We start from the raw sequence: 20,134 nt of genomic DNA, 5'->3' as shown, positions 1-20,134 counted from the left end.
CAGTCGGGCCGATAGCATTCTCCCGGCATCTGCCAAACTCAGATTCTTCAGTTGGACTGACAGATGAAGCGCTATTCATCACTCCAGAGAACGCATTTCCACTGCCCCAGAGTCCAATGGGAGGCAAGCTTTACACCACTCCAGCCGATGCTTGGCATTGCACATGGTGATCTTAGGCTTGTGCGCGTCTGCTCTGCCATGGAAACCCAGTTCATGAAGCTCCGCCTGAACAGTTCTTGTGCGGATGTTGCTTCCAGAGGCAGTTTGGAACTCGTGGTGAGTGTTGCAAACGAGGACAGGCGATTTTTACGCATTAAGCGCTTCAGCACTCGCCGGTCCCATTCTGGAAGTTGTGTGTCCTACCACGTCGGGGCTGAGCCGTTGTTGCTCCTAGACATTTCCACTTCACAATAACAGCACTTACAGTTGACCGGGGCAGCTCGAGCAGGGCAGAAATGTAACGAACTGACTTGTTGGAAAGGTTTCTACGGCATTCTACGGCAGTGACACGTTGAAAGTCACTGAGCTTTCAGTAAGGCCATTCTACTGCCAATGTTTGTGGCTGAAATAGCCAAATCCACACATTTAAAAAAGGGGTGTCCACATACTCCACATGGCTTAAGCTAAGCAGTGTGTGAATTAACGCACTCTACTCTCACGCAAATGTCGACACCGTTTACTGAATCTGTGTGGTTTCGGCTTTATTCTATCGAGGACATGCAGTTTAAATTTAGCCATTCTATTTAGTTAAATTGTACATGGTTCCAGGCAAGTAAACACAGAAAAATGTAAAGTTTCTCACCCTTAATAGCCTATTTTATATTGACATGCTCTTCTACATGGTCTAAAAACAAGAAAAAGTACCCTAAAGAACATGAAACTGCAACTCTGATCAGCTTGAAAGAAAACCAACTATTTTGGTTAAAGCTGGCATTTATTTAAGTCTCATTTTAGAAATACCAGTACATTCAATGAATCTTTGGAGTGCTTGTTGTTCAAATGAAAGACTGGCATTTAGACAGGACAGATCAGGGGATATGATAGACCTGTCAACATTTGGAGAATAATTAACATTTTGTGCACTAATTAAAGGGTAGATAAGGCATATTATCCTCCCCAAAACATCACAAGAGTAAGTAGCATCTTCAGTCCTCCAAGCACATGCTTAAAACTTGAACTGAGAATAAGCTTTCAACTTAGTGTAGAGCTAGCTATACTAAAATGAGAATAGAAATCTGCCCATACAAAAAAGGATATGCAATAATCTGTCAAAGTTTTCCATTACAATAGAATGGTGGTATTCTATACCAATACCTGCAGATCCACACCCCCTGTTTAACTGTAACCCTTTAAAACCTGGACACAAAAATATAAAACATTGACATAAATACAAACAATATTAAAGGCTTTTTTGTTCGGTAGTCTCGACAGCTCAGAAGTTTCTACCCACAGTGCACAACATGATAAATATAAGGTTAGCTAAGATTGCAAAGGAAGAAAAAAGGGAATAGCAAAAAAACACAACATCCTGGTGCATAACCTTGGCACCGACGCAGACAATTCTAGAATTGGTTGTGACACATCAAGTTAAATATTGATTCAAAACGTTAAATCAGACAAAACAAAGTCAACCTATGAAGCCATATCTTGTCAGCAAGCTGCATCGTGGGAGTATAAGCATAGACAACCAAAATGCTACTTTCTCAATTCTCTCAAATATTTGAGGGTATGGCCTCCCAACACTTTGGACATGCATATAAAATACAGGGTCAGTGTGGACTGTGTAAAAGCACCAGCAGCCCTAGTCAATACTGAAATATCTACACAAGTATGGCTTTACTGATATTTCTCTCACAACTTAAACCAGGGATAGGCAACATTGATAAGGGTGGGGGCCACAAAATCTTAACTCATCATGAGGGGCTCCAGTGGCTTGTGGGTCTGAGTACCCACATCAATAAACACACATGCAGTGACCTTGAGAAAAATATTTTTAAACGGCCCCCCTTGACAGCGGAGAGAAGAAAAGTATGTTTGGGAGAACATGTTCTGCACAGTTTGCCATGGAGCACAAATAAAAGGTCCGTTTTAAAGCAAGTTTGCTGCAATTCTACACATTTCGCCAGGGGTCGGAGAGGAGTGTTTGCAGTTAATATATCTGAGTAACAAAATATCTAAATGGGGCCCACATCTGTAATTTGACCATGACTAACTTACCATGGGATAATTGAGTGACGGCTTTAACAGAAACTGCTGATGCACAACCAAATTTCTAAATGTTTATCTCAACGGTAAGTTGAGACCAGGAAATAGAAAAGCCGATATAAAAGTTGCACCTGCAAATTGTCCGGGGGGAGGATCCCATTGTGATTGTTTTGTTTGTTGGACCTATTCATTGATGGAAATACATTTGACTTGTTATGCTTATAGGTCTATAGGTTCATTTGCTTCATTTAGTGGAATTAAATTGGCGCATGCGTAGGCTACAGTACATTCTTCATGCATCTTATTTATCACACACCTAAAGCATACAGACAGAGCGGAAAATATGTCAGACAGTGAGAGCTGCTGTAGCATCTCAAAGGGCAACAGAAGGCAGGCTTCAGCAACGCGTGACACACCACTTTGGAGGCAGTAGGCTATGCATTTTGAAAACATATACTTAATTGTTTGAAACCTGAACCTATTAGATCTCCTCTTTTTAAATGTCTAACAGATATTTTCATCCATCACATGAAACTGCTTGCAGGTGCAGTGCCCTTTTGGTGTTTTCCCACTAACTGTACTATGGAACAAACATGTGCACATAGCAGACGCTCTTCTTCAGTAGGACTTACAGTAGTGAGTGCATATATTTTCGCACTGGTCCCCTGTGGGAATCGAACCCACAACCCTGGCATTGCAAGCGCCATGGGATCATAGTTTATCAACATTAAGCTAAATGTTTGGATTGGTTGTTTCAGATTCATTGCTTTAAGGTAATTTTTTAAAATGTAGCCTAGACCTACTGATTGTATGAATTTGGGCACCATCTTCCCATTACGGTCTCAGAGTCTATTTGGAATAGGCTATTTCTCAACAAGCTGACCAATAAAATAGGTAAACATTTCTACTATGGATAGCAGATTGACATAGCTAGTGGTTTTGCTTTCCGTTGCTCATGTTGTTGGCCGAGGAAAGATAAATGTAGACACTTATTCTAACATTTTCAAAGTGGCCATCAGAATCAGGACCGCACATCGTTGTATCTGACTTGAATGTTCTGTTAATATGAATTACCATAAACAAAATGTGATTCGTCATTCTGAGCACTGTGGGTGGACGCCATAATCAGATTACGCACCCAATACATATGGGTCCAGCAGATTTCTCAAAATGTCTTGTAAATTAAAATGTGGCTGTTCAAACGTCCAGCGCCACAGTTTCCTAACGAAAACCCTGGATGAGACCCAGAATGAGTTGGAGAATGGGGGGCTACAAAAGGGGGCCCCCCAGTTGCCCATCCCTGACTTAAACTGTCTTGACTGTCCACTAAAGCATCTAAAAATATAATACACATGTAAATCCTATTTAATAACTTGAATACTGTATTGCACTTAGTCATCGTAAGTGTCACTGATTGTGACAGTCCATATGCGAGACCCAGAACCATGCAGAGTGTTGTTAGCCCTCTAGTCCAGGTGGGGGAGCTGTGCTCTCACACAGGCCTGTGGCAGGAGTCTGGCTGCCACATGCGCAGGTCCACCAGGATCTGGTTGAGCTTCTGCATCCACAGGTTCCTCTCGTCCTTTGTGTCAGCACACAGCCAGTTCCTGCAGGTACACGGGAAGAGTCATTATGCGTTTCAGAGACCCAAGTCACTTCCCTGAATGATTTAAAGGCATTGGATTGGTTTAAGAAATATGGTAACACTAGACACTGCCTACACACATCCAATTGTTTTTTAATCTGAGGGGGAGGGAACAAGTGCTCACTTCAGGGAGTAGAGTACAGAAAATAGAAAACTTGAGCTTCAGTGTGTCAAATGTCATAAAATCAGCCATCAATCTTCCAAGACTTCAAATAACTGCTCCACACAAGGTATTTGCCTACAAAACAACACAGGGTACTATAGCAACTTCGACCAGTGACTTACTTGGTGACACACATGGTGTTTTTACACTGGCTGACGAGCGTCTCTCTGTCGTCCTCTCTCTGAGGCCGGACAGTGATCAACTCGAAGGTGTTGGGCCTGGCACAGAACTCTCGGTTGGCTGGCTCCACCTTACGACTGATGCAGTTGGCCAAGTTGATGCGACCCATTGGGTTCTAGATAGACATGAACCCACCCAAAGAAATGTAAATGACAATTAAAATACATAAAAAGCTACTCTAATTGGTAGCAACATGAATTGACATACTGGTACATTAAAACCGTCAACAATAACCACAAAACCCAAATGCCTATTCCCACTGGTCCTATGATATTGAAAAATTAAGACTCACAGGGCTCATCATTCAAAACTAAACTCCAATAGTTGGCTTCAACATCCTCCTACCTTGCGTTTCTCATCATCAGGGTAGGTCCAGTAGGAGATACAGTATCCTGACAGGACACACCATCTCCTGTGCCATGCTCCGAATCCACTCACATCCTCAAACATAGTCTGTAAAACAAAAAATATACAGATTAAGAAAGCGTGAAATCTCAAATGTCTCCCCTCTAAATAACAAACACAACCTGACAACCTGAGGGCATGGGTGATCTGTTTAGGCTATGTTTACACTGCATCTGATGCATTTGTGTACTCACCAGGAAGCCTCTCTCCTCCACCAGGGAGCCCACCTCACACTGCATCTTCAGGTAGATATGGCCCTCCATGGGGCACAGGAAAGGCACCTGGAACAGATTACACAGGACATGTAACACAGGCCTCAGCTAAAAAACAAACACCTCCACAAAATGCTGGGTGACAGGACAGATGGGGTTAATGAGGTTTTAGGCAGAATTGCAAGCCTGTTGTCTTCTAATAAGAGTCAATTGGCTGGATGGTGAGAACTTTACTGGACACCGTGCCTGAAACACCCACTAAAAAAAACATACAAAAGACATCCAGCACAACTTACTTTTCTCACAACAATACCAACCAACTTGTAGATTGAGGTTACAAATGTTAGTGCCACAACAGAAGCAGATTCTTTTGTCACAAACCACCACACACCAAAATATTAAAAAGTGGTCATGGATGGAGTAGCAACCTTGCTGTGAAACATGTCTCTAAGAAGCGCTCTCTCAATGCCTTCATATTTGATCTAAAAGAGAGAAACAAGGAGAGTGCGTGAGTAAATAAGCGTCCGAGGCGGGCAGGCAGCACACAGACAGTGCAGGCAGGCAGGCAGCACACAGACAGTGCAGGCGGGCAGGCAGCACACAGACAGTGCAGGTGGGAGAACAAAGACTGTGTGTGTGTGTTGTGTTTCAGATTTGGAGGCCTGCCTCCCTGGTCCGGCCTCTATCAGGACTGTCAGTTCTAACTTGTACAAATGTTACCCCCTACCCTACGATTACCCTGGACAGCTGGTATTATGTGCAGAGACACAGCAGAGGTCAGCCTAAGTGGAAATAGAGGGTGAATTCAGGATAGAGATGGAAGTGAAGAGTCAGAAGAGAAAAGTTAAAATGTTACAAAAGTCTTCGGATTTTACCTTCTCCAATAGGAACTTGTTTTTCCCAATTGAGGCAAGAGTCAGCTTGTGAGACCCGACCAGGACAAAGTTACTGGTGCGGACAGTATTAGGGCCCCCAGGACTGGCCACCACTGCAAAGAGAGAAGAATATTTTTTGTTTAAGCTACATTTGTCACATCGAGACTTGCAAAATGAACTAGAATTTTCAACTGAACCACACATCACAATTACTGCAAGTAAAACCATTAACATTATCCACCAGCAGCAGTTATTTAAAAAGTATCCTTACCTGGAGTCAAACTGCTCTTCTATAGGGGCAAAGAGAGGTTACGAAGAGGAGGCATGTTTAGAATCATTTACAAGATCGCTGACTTTACGTACTGCATACATCATATATGACAACAGTAACAGAATAATAGTATAATGCATTTCTACATTTTCCATGTGGTGATCATTCCTACCAAACAGATAGGATAAGTGTTCAAACAAACATTCTGTACATGACCAGAAGGCAGTATTGGATAAGGAGGGTAAGAATGAAAGCTTACAGAGAGGAACCTCTTGGGAGTGATGGCCTAGAAAGAGAAAAGGTGATTCCGTTTCAGAAGTGGTTACGTCAGGACATAGACAAGTGAATGAATGGGTAATTCAAAACACTGACTAAGCCAACCCTGCCAAAGAGACCCTTCACTGTGTGTTGGAATGGAACGTGGAGCCTAATGTGTGTTGGGAAGCAGTAGGCCCAGGTATGCCTACAGCTAGCTAGCTGTTCTACTACCGAGCAGGAAAATTACAGTACACCCACACCAAAAGGTGAGTGGGGTTTTTAAAATGAGTCCCTACTGACAAGCACAACTCATGGGCCTCGTGAACACGGCTCCACCAAATCTCATCTTAGAGACAGGATGTTGTTTAAACATATCTCTAAATGCAATGGTCTAAATGCATATTCTGATACATAGCAATTGCACCGTATTCAAGTAGAAACTACTATTCCCAGTTCAAATATTCAATAAACTGAATTGTACAGTTTGTTACACTATATTTGATTAAATCACACCTTTGACTTGCTGGGCTTCTTCCTCTTGTCAGGGTTCAACTCACGCTTCTGCACCTGAAGAAATAACCAGGGTTAGAGTGAGTAATATCTCAGCTCAGTCAGAGTCCTCCTCAAACAATAACAATCACCACATTTGCATTTTTTTTTTTTTTTTTTTTTTTTTTTTTACCTTTATTTAACCAGGCAAGTCAGTTAAGGACAAATTCTTATTTTCAATGACGGCCTGGGAACAGTGGGTTAACTGCCTGTTCAGGGGCAGAACGACAGATTTGTACCTTGTCAGCTCGGGAGTTTGAACTCGCAACCTTCCGGTTACTAGTCCAACGCTCTAACCACTAGGCTACCCTGCCGCCCCCATTTACAAAAAGCAGCAAAGACTCACCAGGCAGTAAACCTCAATATCAATTGCAAAGTCGTTAGAGACGTCAGGCCTAAAATGGAAGAGAGTGAGAAAGGCATTAGAACATGACAGTGGTACTATTCTACAGAATTTCAGAGAGAGAATCAGTGCAGTTTAACTCACATGGTGAACTTGGTAGAGAAGGTGATTGCGTCCCCACTGATAGCGCTACTTGTGCTGGCTAGGGGAGTAGCAACTGTATTCTCAGCTCCAGCACGGATCATGATGAAGAAGTAATGGCTGGACCACTCTGGAATAAACACATACATAAAGTGGAAAATGTAATGAGTTCAGTCTAACACTATACATGATGTATATTACAATTGGAATGAACAATGTACTTGTATCAGACAGTACAATGTGGAAAACAGGAGATCAATATAACTGTATTGTCCACAAAGGCAATTTGGTTGAAGGCACATTGCACACTAAAGACATACATCATTCACCAACAAAAATAAAAAAGGTGGTTAGAAGAGATAATTAAGTAACAATTGTTGGGTCTCTACCTGGCTTGCTAGCAGCAGAGCAGACAAAGTCAGCCTTGAGGGGCAATCGTAGCTCCAGGAGAGAGATGGATCCCTTGGAGGCGGATACCCCCATGTCCCCACCCTGCCCCCTCCTATGACCACTAGGACCCTCTCCCTTCAGACGGTCCAACTCAGCCTTCAGTGCCCCCCGCTTCTCCGCTGGAGGGTGACAAGAAAAAAACGTAAGAAAGACTGAAGAAAACAGAATGCAGTGTTTATGAGAAATGCATGTCGATAGTCTTAAGATATAAAACGCCCATCCCCAAGGGGTATGGAGCAAATTGGGATTGGCTGTCAGTGTGGGCACCGATGTTGTAGGGGTGGAAGGGAACTCACTGGCTATGAGCAGCAGCCGCTCAGCCTCTGCCTCCACATGCGAGCCTTTCCCATGCTCCTCATCAGTACAGCAGTTCAAGGCTTGGCTGGCCTGGCTGATCACAGTCTGCTGCAGGTTCATCTCATAGGTCAGAACCTACAAGTAATCAATCAGAAAGAATAAATCTTATTGGTCACGAGGAAATCAACATCGGTGGTCAGAAGAACCAACATGGAATGAGGGGGAATAGATCCCAAGGGATGTACTTATAAGTAGTAACATATTTTGCACTCAGAGCACTTACACCTTGAATCTATGAAGTCTGTTTTTGTACAGAATGACATTTTATACTCTACTACTACATCCCTTACTATTCCCAACAGTATGACAGGGACACCTCTGAAATTCACTCTGAAGTGATCACACTCACGGTAGCCGATGTGAGTAAGACCTTTAAACAGGTCAACATTCACAAGGCCGCAGAGCCAGACGTATTACCAGGACGTGTACTCCGAGTACGCGGTGACCGACTGGCAAGTGTCTTCACTGACATTTTCAACCTGTCCATGGCAGAGTCTGTAATACCTAAATGTTTCAAGCAGACCACCATAGTCCCTGTGCCCAAAAACACTAAGGTAACCTGCCTAAATGACTACCGACCAGTAGCACTCACGTCTGTAGGCATCATCCCAGAAACCCTAGACCCAAATCCAATTTGCATAGCGCCCCAACAGATGATGCAATCTCTATTGCACTCAACGCTGCCCTTTCCCATCTTGACAAAAGGAACACCTACAGTTGAAGTCGGATGTTTAAATAACCGTAGCCAAATACAGTTAAACTTAGTTTCACAATTTCGGACATTTAATTCTAGTAAAAATTCCCTGTCTTAGGTCAGTTAAGATCACCTCTTCATTTTAAGAATGTGAAAAGTCAGAATAACAGTAGAGAACAATTTATTTAAGCTTTTATTTCTTTCATCACATTCCCAGTGGGTCAGGTTTACATACACTCAATTAGTATTTGGTAGCATTGCCTTTAATTGTTTAACTTGGGTCAAACGTTTCGGGTAGCCTTCCACAAGCTTCCCACAATAAGCTGGGTGAATTTTGGCCCATTCGTCCTGACAGCTGGTATAACTGAGTTAGGTTTGTAGGCCTCCTTGCTCGCACACGCTTTTTCAGTTCTGCCCACAAATTTTCTATGGGATTGAGGTCAGGGCTTTGTGATGGCCACTCCAATACCTTGACTTTGTTGTCCTTAAGCCATTTTGCCACAACTGTGGAAGTATGCTTGGGGTCATTGTCCATTTGGAAGACCCATTTGCGACCAAGCTTGAACTTCATGACTCATGTCTTGAGATGTTGCTTCAATATATACACATACTTTTTCTGCCTCATGATGCAATCTATTTTGTGAAATGCACCAGTCCCTCCTGCAGCAAAGCACCCCCACAACATGATTCTGCCAGCCCCGTGCTTCACGGTTGGGATGGTTCTCTTCGGCTTGCAAGCCCCCCCCCCCCCCCCCCAGCATAACAATGGTCATTATGGCCAAACAGCTCTATTTTTAGTCTGGCTTTTTTATGGCGGTTTTGGAGCAGTCTGTCGTGCCTTTACCTTCATCTTCTGTTTGATGCTGGTGTGTCCTTGACTCCTGGGCTCCTCTGCTGCTCTCCGAGACACGTCCTCCTTCACGATGACCTGCTTCACACAGGGCCTCTCGGTACTCTCCTTGATCCTGGTCGACCTGTACGCATCAATACTAGAAGAGAAAGGAAAACATGTAGAGAGTGAACAAGTATCAGAGTGTTAATTGGATACAAGAGTCTGAACGACCTAAGAGAAAATAGTTAGGGGTCGTATCTTGAACTCAGTGAAACTAAAGTGACAAATAAAAAAAGTAGTTGACGTATCATTTGAAGGGGTGAAACTCAGACAGTTACATTAGAGATACCATCAAGTCAGTAAGGCACTAGTTAGGATATGTGGCGTTGACTGGTTGGTTACCTGTAGGGCAGGTTGTGGTCCTCATGTTCATCTGTCTCTAGGCTGTCTGATGACCCAGCCCGGAGCAAGCGAGCCCTTTGGAACTTATTGGGTCTGGAAACAATGTCAGGAGTCTGGCTCTTAGCGTTGAATGAACTGGCTGGGGTCGACGTCTGGGCAGGGATATACATAAAAATGTATTAGGTTGGCCCAAAAATGTCATTATTAGCCATGACATTAGTCCATGGGCACAAACAAAATAAGACACGCTTCCATTCAAAAGCAGTCCAATACATTAAATAGCTGAAAGATTATTATACTTTGTATGCTTAGCATTTCCCCCCCCCATTTTGTTTCCAGCTTTGTACTGTAACTCACCATCATCTTCCTTACTGGGCTCTTGATCACAGCAGCCACCGACTCAGAGAAGGGGGCCAGGATGGACATCGAGGAGATGTTCAGTTTATCTTCCTCCTCTTCTCCTTCACCCTCCTCACCACTCAGCTCCTCAATCTGATCATGGAACCCGTCAAAGTTGTTGATCTCAGAGTTGTTGGACTGGTCCACTTTCATCTCCATCTCATGACTCTCTTCTTCATCTGCAGTGAGTGGAATGTTACCGTGATGCCATCACTTAAACTATAAGGGGGACTGCTATGATTAAGTTTGTTAATGACCGAAAACTTCCGATTAAAGCATCCAATTAAAGCATCCGAAGACCTCTATGATCAGTGTAATCTTAAGAAAGCCAAGTCAGTATGATCAAGTAGTGTACTCAGTAAATACAATACCCGATTCCTCTTCCTGTGTTTCTTCCTCAGAAGGTTTCTTGGGTGCAGCATTCAGGCTATCCAGAGGGGAAGCTGTTGGCTCATCAGGCTGTGAGACAACAGGCCCTCTCTCCTCAGGATGCTCAATCAGATCCTGAGAGAAATTATTACAGGCTCAATAACATTTCCTTCATAAGTGCTTTGCAGTCGTCCATCATACACCAGATATTAAGTTTTGTCCAAGCGGGATCGAAAGAAATATACTTCCCCACCAACCTTGGCCTGTGTGAGTTTCTTGGTGTCTACCACCTCCTCCTTGTTCTTCCAAATGTTGTTCCCTTTCTGGAAACGGTTACGAATCTGAGCCAGTTCTGACTCACGCTCCTGCAATAAAGAACAAGAAAAGGACTACTTTCCATCAGTCTGGTCACAAAACAAATGTCATAAATGTAATACTTTTAATAAAAAAATTAAATAAGCTATTTATTACAAAAAGAAACACCTAAGTGCTGTACAAAGGCAAAACTAAAGACATTAAGGTAGATGGTCTAGGTAAATAAAGTGAACTGTACATACCAGTTTCTGTTTCTGTGCAAGGGCAGTGGTGGCAGTGTTGGCAGCCTGGGCAGCTCTCAGCCTCTCCTGCACCAGCCTGGTGTTGGGGGTCACAGACTGGCTCACTACAGGGGTACGACCAGCCAGGCCTGCCCCAGACGGGTTCACTATGTTTGGGTTACGAGTGGCTGCTCCATGGCAGGTAGCAGGGGAACTCAGGCCAGAACGCTCCTGGCACCTCTCCCCAAAACGCTCCATGAACGACTTGACATCTGCTGGAAATCGAATAGAAAATATTCAGTAACTCTTGGAGGACAATGGAAGTGGACATACACATGTTTGAAACCAGCAATGGTTTGACCAGCAATTGTCAAATGAGCAGAGACGGTGTATTAAAACATCTGATATTTCAGAACATCCTAATAAGCTGTCGACTTTAGCGTAGGAAACAACAAAGCTAAGTTGAGTGCTAATTCTCACTCACCTGGAGTTCCAGTTGCTCCAGCGGTGCCTCTCTGCTGCAGGGGAGTGGCCGGGGTGGTCTCCTTTGTGAACCTCTCCCTGGTCTGCAGGACAGATGGTCCAGTTGCTCCAGCGGTGCCTCTCTGCTGCAGGGGAGTGGCCGGGGTGGTCTCCTTTGTGAACCTCTCCCTGGTCTGCAGGACAGAGGGTCCAGTGGGCCTGATGGTAGAGGGCTGTGTGGGGAGCTCTGGCTTCTCGGGGCTACCGTTGACCTCCATGGCTCGGGACAGGGCCTGGTTCTTCAGGGGGCTCTGAGGCACAGGTGAGGCTGAGGAGAGAGCACCTTTCTCGGGGCTGGGGGTGAAGGCTGAGGCTCTCCCCTGGTAACTCCTCTGGGGACTGGATACAGGAGAGGGGAGACCTCTGCCTGTCCGTAGAGTTGGTCTGGCTTCAGGTACTTCAGTCTTCTGAGGGCTGGGGGGAAATGCTCTGGTGGACTTGACTGGGGAGTGGACATGCTGCTGAAGAAATGCAAGAGGGAAATAATTAACCAAACTGTTCAGTAAATCTCAAAGTCCTGTGCATGTGCGTTGAAACATAACTATTTAAAATAAGTTATTGCACACCGCATTCTTGCAAAGCATCACCAATACATATCTTAATGTCTTATTTTTCACATTCAAAATGGCTGTATAGAATCAGTTTCTCCCATGCATTGACATATTGACATACAGTTAGTTACTAATCATAATGTTCCTAAGTCAACTGTTGTATTTACGCGTCGGGGGGCTAGGGTCAGTCTGTTATATCTGGAGTATTTCTCCCATCTTATCTGGTGTGAGAAAAAAATAATAATCTCTCAGCCCTAGGACCATGCCTCAGGACTACCTGATGACTCCTGGCTGTCCCCAGTCCACCTGGTCGTGCTGCTGCTCCAGTTTTCACTGTTCTGCCTGCGGCTATGGAACCCTGACCTATTCACCGGACGTGCTACCTTTTCCTAGACTTGCTGTTTTCGACTCTCTCTCTCTCTACCGCACCCGTTGTCTCAAACTCTGAATGATCGGCTATGAAAAGCCAACTGACATGAACTCCTGAGGTTCTGACCTGTTGCACCCTACAACCACTGTGATTATTATTATTTGACCCTGCTGGTCATCTATGAACGTTTGAACATCTTGGCCATGTTCTGTTATAATCTCCACCCGGCACGGCCAGAAGAGGACAGGCCACCCATCAGAGCCTGGTTCCTCTCTAGGTTCCTTCCTTTCTAGGGAGTTTTTCCAAGCCGCCATGCTTCTAAAATCAGCATTGCTTGCTGCTTGGGGTTTTAGGCTGGGTTCCTGTATAGCACTTTGTGACATCGGTTGAAGTAAAAGGGGCTTTAAAATTACATTTGATTGATTGGTGACTCACCTGGTTGGAATCCAGAGCAGGCTTTCTGTTTGATGACTGAGTCATTTGTGGACGGTCTGCAGCAGCAGAGGTGGGTTTGGCTCCAGCACCAGCCTCTCTCCTCCAAGCAGGGGTGGCGTTACTAACACTACCAGGCTTCTCTTGTGCATAGTCTCTGCTGCTGCGAGGGGCCGCGTGGCTGAGGTCATCCTCCCAGGACCCAATGGTGGCTGCGAGGTTGGCCAGCCGACCCTTCCTGCCTACAGGGGCCTCTGAGGACGCAGCAGCATGGACGGGTGTGGGGACTGGGGCTACGGCCTGCCTCGGCTGGGTCTGGTTCTTCACTGGGGACAGAGCTGCTGGGATGTCTGGAACCTCAGAGGTACCTTGGAAGGAAAAACATAGATATTCAAATGTGTCAGCCCAAAACACTGTTTAGTATGATTGTTGTAGTATAATTCAAAACTGATATTAGAGGGTGCATAAAAAAATGTTTTTCCAGGTCATCTATAAATGGTTAAGCAGGTGCTGCATGTACAAATGAAATGATCAAGCTAGTCAAAAAAATCATGCTTCTTACCTTCAGAGTCCCAGTAATGCCTCTGTTCAGCTAGTCTGGCCAGGCGAGACTTCATGGCAGCAGGGGTGGAGGAGGTGGGAGCCTCCCCCTGCTCTTCTCTGTTCCTCTGAAGAACTGTGCTAGTAGGCACCACCTCCACATCCCTGGTCCTCTGTGGAGCAGCACTCACAGCCACCTTCTCTGGTTTTGGGGCAGGGCGCTCTACCTCCGTGGCCCTGACCTGCTCTGGCACAAGCCGTGTTGCCACCATGGGCTCTGGTTCAGGAACGGGAAGAGCAGGGCAGACATCCACCATCTCTAGAGAAGAGGCAGAGAGAATGCTGGCTGGGCCCGTTGGGGGCTTCCGGTCAGTCTGGGGATCTGACAGAGTAGGGGTCAGGGTGCGAGGAGGCATTGCAGGCTCCCTGTTCTCCTCGCCAATAATGGTGGGCTTGTCAAGTTCACCTGAACGACTCCGCTTGGAGGGAGAGTGCTTGGTGGAATGTTGGGGGCCTGGGGGACAAGTAAGAAACACCACGAGTTAAGTTTACACACTGGACGATTTCCAATCCATAAAATGAATATAAGTATTTGATATACAGACAATCTGAAACGTCCCCATTTTGTCTATTTTTGTACACAGCACCGGGAAAGCTGCAAGACTAGACACATCCCACTCTGATTTGATCAGATCAGTCTCTGAGCAGTTTCAACAGTCAAGCTTCCTGTATGGAAAGCTCTGCACATGCAGGTCAGGAAGTTCAACCACTTCCTGAAGGCTAATGGAACCATCTGGCGTTTCAAATAAAACAAAACTAATCTACGCTATATTCACTTTCGCAACCAGAGGGAGCACTGCGCTCGCAAATAATAATTGGTACACTTTTATTCTCAAAGGGATACAACATAAAATGCATGATCTTTTTGTAGGAAAGCCTTCCTTACCTTTGTCGACGACAGGCTCTGTGACCAGGCTGTTGCATGTCTCAGCCAGAGGCTCCCTAGCTCTCTTGGCCATCTGTCTGTTGGAAGCAGTGGACCTCTCTGCCATTTTCTTCTGCAGGTTCTCCCAGCGAGCACGGGTCCTCTCCAGGAGTTTCTGAACAGGGAAGAAAAACAATACTTCATTATGACATAACATTTACATTTAGAGCACTGTGTGCATTTTTTCTTATTTTCTAATTTGATTGAATCTAATCAGAACAGGACTTAGTAGTAGCCACCGTACTGTCCAGTCAGCATTGACTAGCACATAAAAGTGACATCCTGAGGGACATTCCACACCATTGTAAAAGTGCAACTCCGCCACTTTTCAACCTCATTCATTATCTCCAACACCCAACCAGTGTCTACATAGGGCTGGGTGATATCAAATTCATTTGATTAATTCTAATGCATGTTTTTGTGCGATATTCCATATTTTGTAAACATTTCTGATGAGCGTTTATGTTCGCCTGTTCATGTCTTTTTGGTCTCGTCTCCTTCGCCCCTTCTACCGTTACTGAGCATCTTCCCAATTACACATGCACACCAAGCCCATCCCACTCACAGTAACAAATATGAACGATCACTACTTTCAACTCACTATTTGCATTTGGTCCAACAGAATCGGTCATATGGACACAAACACATGAAGACATTTTACTGTAATAAAGGAGAATTTAACATTACTAATAGCCTTTTTATGTATCAGCTCCTCAAATTCCAACTCCTCCAGAGCAGACCGCACTAAAACGGGAGTATCAATGAACACGGATTCTGGAAAATTCATGCTACCTTTCGGATGCTCAGTCCAACATACAACTAGATGCATTTTAGCCACAGACTGTTATAGTAGCTGTCTAGTCTGTTTGTAAATGTGCAATAAGCATTACAAAAACAAAGGAATTGGCAACTCATTCTCATTCTGAGAAATAAGGTAGGCCACTTGATTTCAACATCTGAACAAAGTGGACAGGCTAACATGCTGTTCAAACAGTTGGAGACGAACAGAACGGTGTGTTCATAACAATTCAACTGTTCTATCTTGTTAGCTAGCAAATAGATCCAAGTTAGCTATACTTTAAATATAAAGATCAGCTTGCTACTCACGAGCATGTGGGCTGTTGCTTGAGAGATTGTTTATGAGACCTGTGTTAATTTTCCATAATGCCTGCTACAAGAAGTTGGTCCATTATGCATGGTTCTGGTAAAATGTGTAAACAAAAGGGTACTTGAAAGTCAGATCAGTGATTATTGCAACAAATTATTAGTGGGTTGTATGGTTGTGGAAGGCTTACTCTTAACCTAGGCATAATTTCACAAGACCTGAATTAATAGATTATTGCTGACTTTTTGAATACAGTGCATTTTACATTTAACATTTCACAAATCTTGATATTTTGGATTGCCCATAAGTAAAATAAAAATTAAAAAATAATAAATACAAAAAAAATAGATTTTATCTAGATGTTTAGGCCACATCGCCCAGCCCTATGTCTACATAGAGTATCACATTTATTTCATCAATGAAATGTATTTATAAAGCCCTTCTTACATCAGCCGATGTCACAAAGTGCTATACAGAAACCCAGCCCAAAACCCCAAACAGCAAGCAATGCAGGTGTAGAAGCACGGTGGCTAGGGAAAACTCCCTAGAAAGGCCAGAACCTAGGAAGAAACCTAGAGAGTAACCAGGCTCTGAGAGTATCTGTCCTTTGGTCTGATGAGTCCAAATTTGAGATTTTTGGTTGCAACCGCCGTGAGGTGCAGAGTAGGTGAACGGATAATCTCTGCATGTGTAGTTCCCACCGTAAAGCATGGGGGAGGAATTGTGATGTGTGGGGGTGCTTTACTGGTGACGCTGATTTATTTAGAATTCAAGGCATACAACAATCATGGCTAACAGCATTCTGCAGTGATATGCCATTTCATCTGGTTTGCGCTTAGTGGGACTATCATTTGTTTTTCAACAGGACAATGACCCAACACACCTCCAGGCCGTGTAAGGGCTATTTGACCAAGAAGGAGTGCATCAGATGGTTTGGGATGAGTTGGACAGCAGAGTAACAGAAAAGCAGCCAACAAGTGCTCAGCATGTGGGAACTTCTTCAAGACTGTTAGAAAAGCATTCTAGGTGAAGCTGGTTGAGAGAATGCCAAGAGTGTGCAAAGCTGTAATCAAGGCAAATAATAGCTACTTTGAAGAATCTAAAATGCGTCTCACAAAGACACGGCAGTTGGAACCAAAAATCTAAAATAAGGACTCATCAGACCAAAGGACAAATTTCCACCGATCTAAGGTCTATTGCTTATGTTTCTTGGCCCCAACAAGTCACTTCTTACTGGAGTCCTTTAGTAGTGGTTTCTTTCCAGCAATTTGACCATGAAGGCTGATTCACACTGAACAGTTGATGTTGATGTGTCTGTTACTTGAACTCTGTGAAGCATTTATTTGGTCTGCAATCTGAGGTGCAGTTAATTGCCGCTTTCTGAGGCTAGTAACTAATGAACGAGAGCAAGTTTCATCATAGCGCTTGATGGTTTTTGCGACTGCACTTGAAGTTCTTGAAATGTTCCGGGTTGACTGAACTTCATGTCTTAAAGTAATGATGGACTGTCATTTCTCTTTGCTTATTTTGGCTGTTCTTGCCATAATATGGACTTGGTCTTTTACTAAATAGGCCTATCTTCTCTATACCACCCCTACCTTGTCACAACAACTGATTGGCTTGAACGCATTAAGGGAAACAAATCCACAAATTAACTTAAGGCACACCTGTTAATTGAAATGCATTAACCTACCTGATGAAGCTGGTTGAGAGAATGCCAAGTGTGCAAAGGGTGGCTACTTTGAAGAATCTCAAATATTATGTATATTTTGATTTGTTTAACACCCTTCTGGTTTCTACATGATTCCATGTGTGATATTTCATAGTTTTGATGTCTTCACTATTATTCTACAATGTAGAAAATAGTAAAAATAAAGAAAACCGCTTGAGTAGGTGTGTCCAAACCTTTGACTGGTACTGTAACTTAAAGTGGCAAATTTCTAGAAAAATATAACTTTAAAAAGTTCTACCCAATGACAGTTATTTTCAAACACAGACTTGCAGTGATGTGGTGGGCAAGAAAATACACTCCCCCTGGCTAGAAACTCGTTGCAGGTTTTGAAAATCACTTTCTTACGTTTAAATTCTACACTGATATCACAGAAATATTGATTAGGACCTTCTCATCTTTTTAACCACATCATCAGAAACACACTGTTTTCACATATGTAGACATTGGTTTGGTGCTGGAGATAATGAACATGAGGTTGAAAAGTGGTGGAGTTGCCCTTTAAGTTGGTGCCATTTTAGTATGTTTTCCTTTCTGTTCTATTTTATTGAACCCATAGTGAACAGTGGATGGAGGGGGTCTATGGCTTTCAAATAGTGAAAACGTTTTCGTCCACATCACAGGGTCAACAAAAACTACTGGGTCTGAAGGCGATAAAAGGCTGTCATTGCCTCTAAACTTATTCTCCCTGGCCTCCTCATGTCATGTCTGTTCTTCTCATCTGTACACTAAAACCCTAGCTGGCCCCCCAGTCCAAGGCAAACAGTCCTGAGGCATGATTTATTGCCCTGGGCCAGAGCCCTGGCTGCTACAGTGCAAGACAACACATTCCTGCCTGTTTCAGAGTTCCCTTAACAGCTCTCTCACCCGGCTAGGCTGTGTGGAAAACTTGTTAAAGTGGTCGTCATTCCTTAGGAATGAGCCACCCCTGTCATGTTGTGGCTACTGGATTTGAAATCTCACGAGGCCTTTCTATTGGTTGGAGTGGAAATTTGAGGGATTTTGTATACTGCCGATGGCCGCTGCTTCTTCTATATCTGAGTTGTCATGGAACACAACCAGTACCAAACCAGGGTGAATTTTAAAATTAAATCTAGCTAGTCCTCATGGTGCATTTGGTAAAATTGATAGTGAAATTGTCAGGCAGCTGCTGTATGGAAATTAAGGTTAAAACACCCAGTGTAACTGAAAACACTAAACACTAACACTAAAACACTAAACGTTAATTCCTGTATTCATATTCAAACTCTTAATTTTGTCATAGTAGTTTTGACTAAAGGAGTCAACGGTTGGAACTATTCCAAGCTCCAACTTGTCCTGGGGAGAATGGAATCCATTCATTCATTCCCAATAAGGGAATTGTAGATTTCTCTCTCCCTGCTCGCACGTTAAGGGAGGGGCTTGTTGACAAGAAGAATCACCCGACTGCTTTATGCGGGCATGTAACGTACAGCATTATAATTATGAAGAGGAAAAATACCTTCAGAACAGGAGCTACAGGAGAATGTTTATTGAATTGTTTTATTTCTGCCTTCTCTATTCCAGACATTCTGAAATTCACTAAAGCATCCCATGTATGTAACTTTAGTCTTTCACTTTTCACACTGAAGGTGTCAGGGTTTAGATGTAACTTATATAACAGCTGACTTGGCTATCTAACATGCAACGTTTCCAACAACTTTCAGTTGAGGTTATACATTTGAAATCGGCCAGTTTTAGCTAGTTAACAAAATATTAAAATTCCCTTTTGTTGAAGAACAAATGAACGAGGTAGTTAACAGCTACCTAACCCCCACTAAGTTAACACGCGATTAACGCCAGCATGCATGCAGGTTTTACAACATTATTTCAGTACTACAAATATGTAGTTTAATGACAGTCACTGAGTATTTTGGTTATCAAACCAGTTTAACATCTTAATGCAATGCAACAAGCAAATTGTTTTTGATAGCTAACATTAGCTGGCCATGGCATGGTAGCTAACGTTAGCTAGCAAATGTTAACCATTACTTATTAGCTATAGTAGATAAAATAAAGAAAATGTGCACTCACCTCGGTAAACGGATCCATTCCGATAATAGTTTATCTTTGTTCAAATCTACTGACTTAGCTATATTAAATAATTATCGTTTATCTATTCTAATTCCACAAACGCGGAAAGTTTATGAGCCGACGTTTCTCCAAACCAGTCGCCTCCGTTCCTGTTTTTTTTTTTTTTTTTAAAGAAACATCTGTTCAAGATTTGAATTTCAGCGCTTTGTTCACTGCGCAGACTCCGACGGTTGGAATCGCGCAGGATTCACGAAACAGCCAATGATGAACACAATGGGCGTAGACAGACGCATTATAGCCAATCAGATTCAAGTTTCACTCTCAATTCGATTCAAAGGGCTTTAATGGCATGAGAAACATATGTTTACATTGCCAAAGCAAGTGAAATAGATAATAAACCAAAGTGAAATAACAAAGTCTAGGTCCAAGAGGCTTCTAAAAGTCATAAGACTTTTGAACATCTAGTCAAATGGCTACCCCCCCCCCCCCTCCCCTGTTGGCTAGAGGCTCTTAAGTAAGCATTTCACTGTAAGGTCTACCTACACCTGTTGTATTCTGCGCA

General features: G+C 43.4%; 1 protein-coding gene across 7 annotated transcripts; it reads right to left on the bottom strand.

Moving 5' to 3' along the window:
- Positions 1-892: 892 nt before the first annotated feature.
- LOC110496432 (anillin) lies at positions 893-19,750 on the bottom strand. 7 transcript variants are annotated; one of them, XM_036953012.1, is made up of 25 exons: positions 19,573-19,750; positions 14,648-14,801; positions 13,724-14,215; positions 13,165-13,529; positions 11,932-12,269; positions 11,771-11,841; positions 11,308-11,561; positions 11,008-11,115; positions 10,753-10,885; positions 10,340-10,560; positions 9,983-10,134; positions 9,593-9,737; positions 7,994-8,129; positions 7,637-7,816; positions 7,251-7,377; positions 7,110-7,158; positions 6,728-6,781; positions 6,216-6,242; positions 5,957-5,975; positions 5,686-5,798; positions 5,239-5,292; positions 4,793-4,879; positions 4,539-4,646; positions 4,136-4,308; positions 893-3,812 (listed from the first exon to the last, which is right to left on the bottom strand). In XM_036953012.1, exons 1-25 carry the CDS (start codon positions 19,588-19,590, stop codon positions 3,698-3,700), a joined length of 3,693 nt encoding a protein of 1,230 aa, XP_036808907.1. In that variant the 5' UTR covers positions 19,591-19,750; the 3' UTR covers positions 893-3,697. The 7 variants fall into 7 exon arrangements, with proteins under 7 accessions (XP_036808907.1, XP_036808908.1, XP_021428007.2 ...); XM_036953013.1 differs by having other exon boundaries at positions 11,308-11,558; XM_021572332.2 differs by having other exon boundaries at positions 11,771-12,269.
- Between the last annotated feature and the right edge of the window lie 384 nt (positions 19,751-20,134).

This window comes from Oncorhynchus mykiss, chromosome 18, assembly GCF_013265735.2.
Source record: "Oncorhynchus mykiss isolate Arlee chromosome 18, USDA_OmykA_1.1, whole genome shotgun sequence".
Taxonomy (NCBI): Eukaryota; Metazoa; Chordata; class Actinopteri; order Salmoniformes; family Salmonidae; genus Oncorhynchus; species Oncorhynchus mykiss.
Note: the sequence above shows the minus strand (reverse complement) of the source record. Positions and strands in the feature narration are given on the sequence as shown.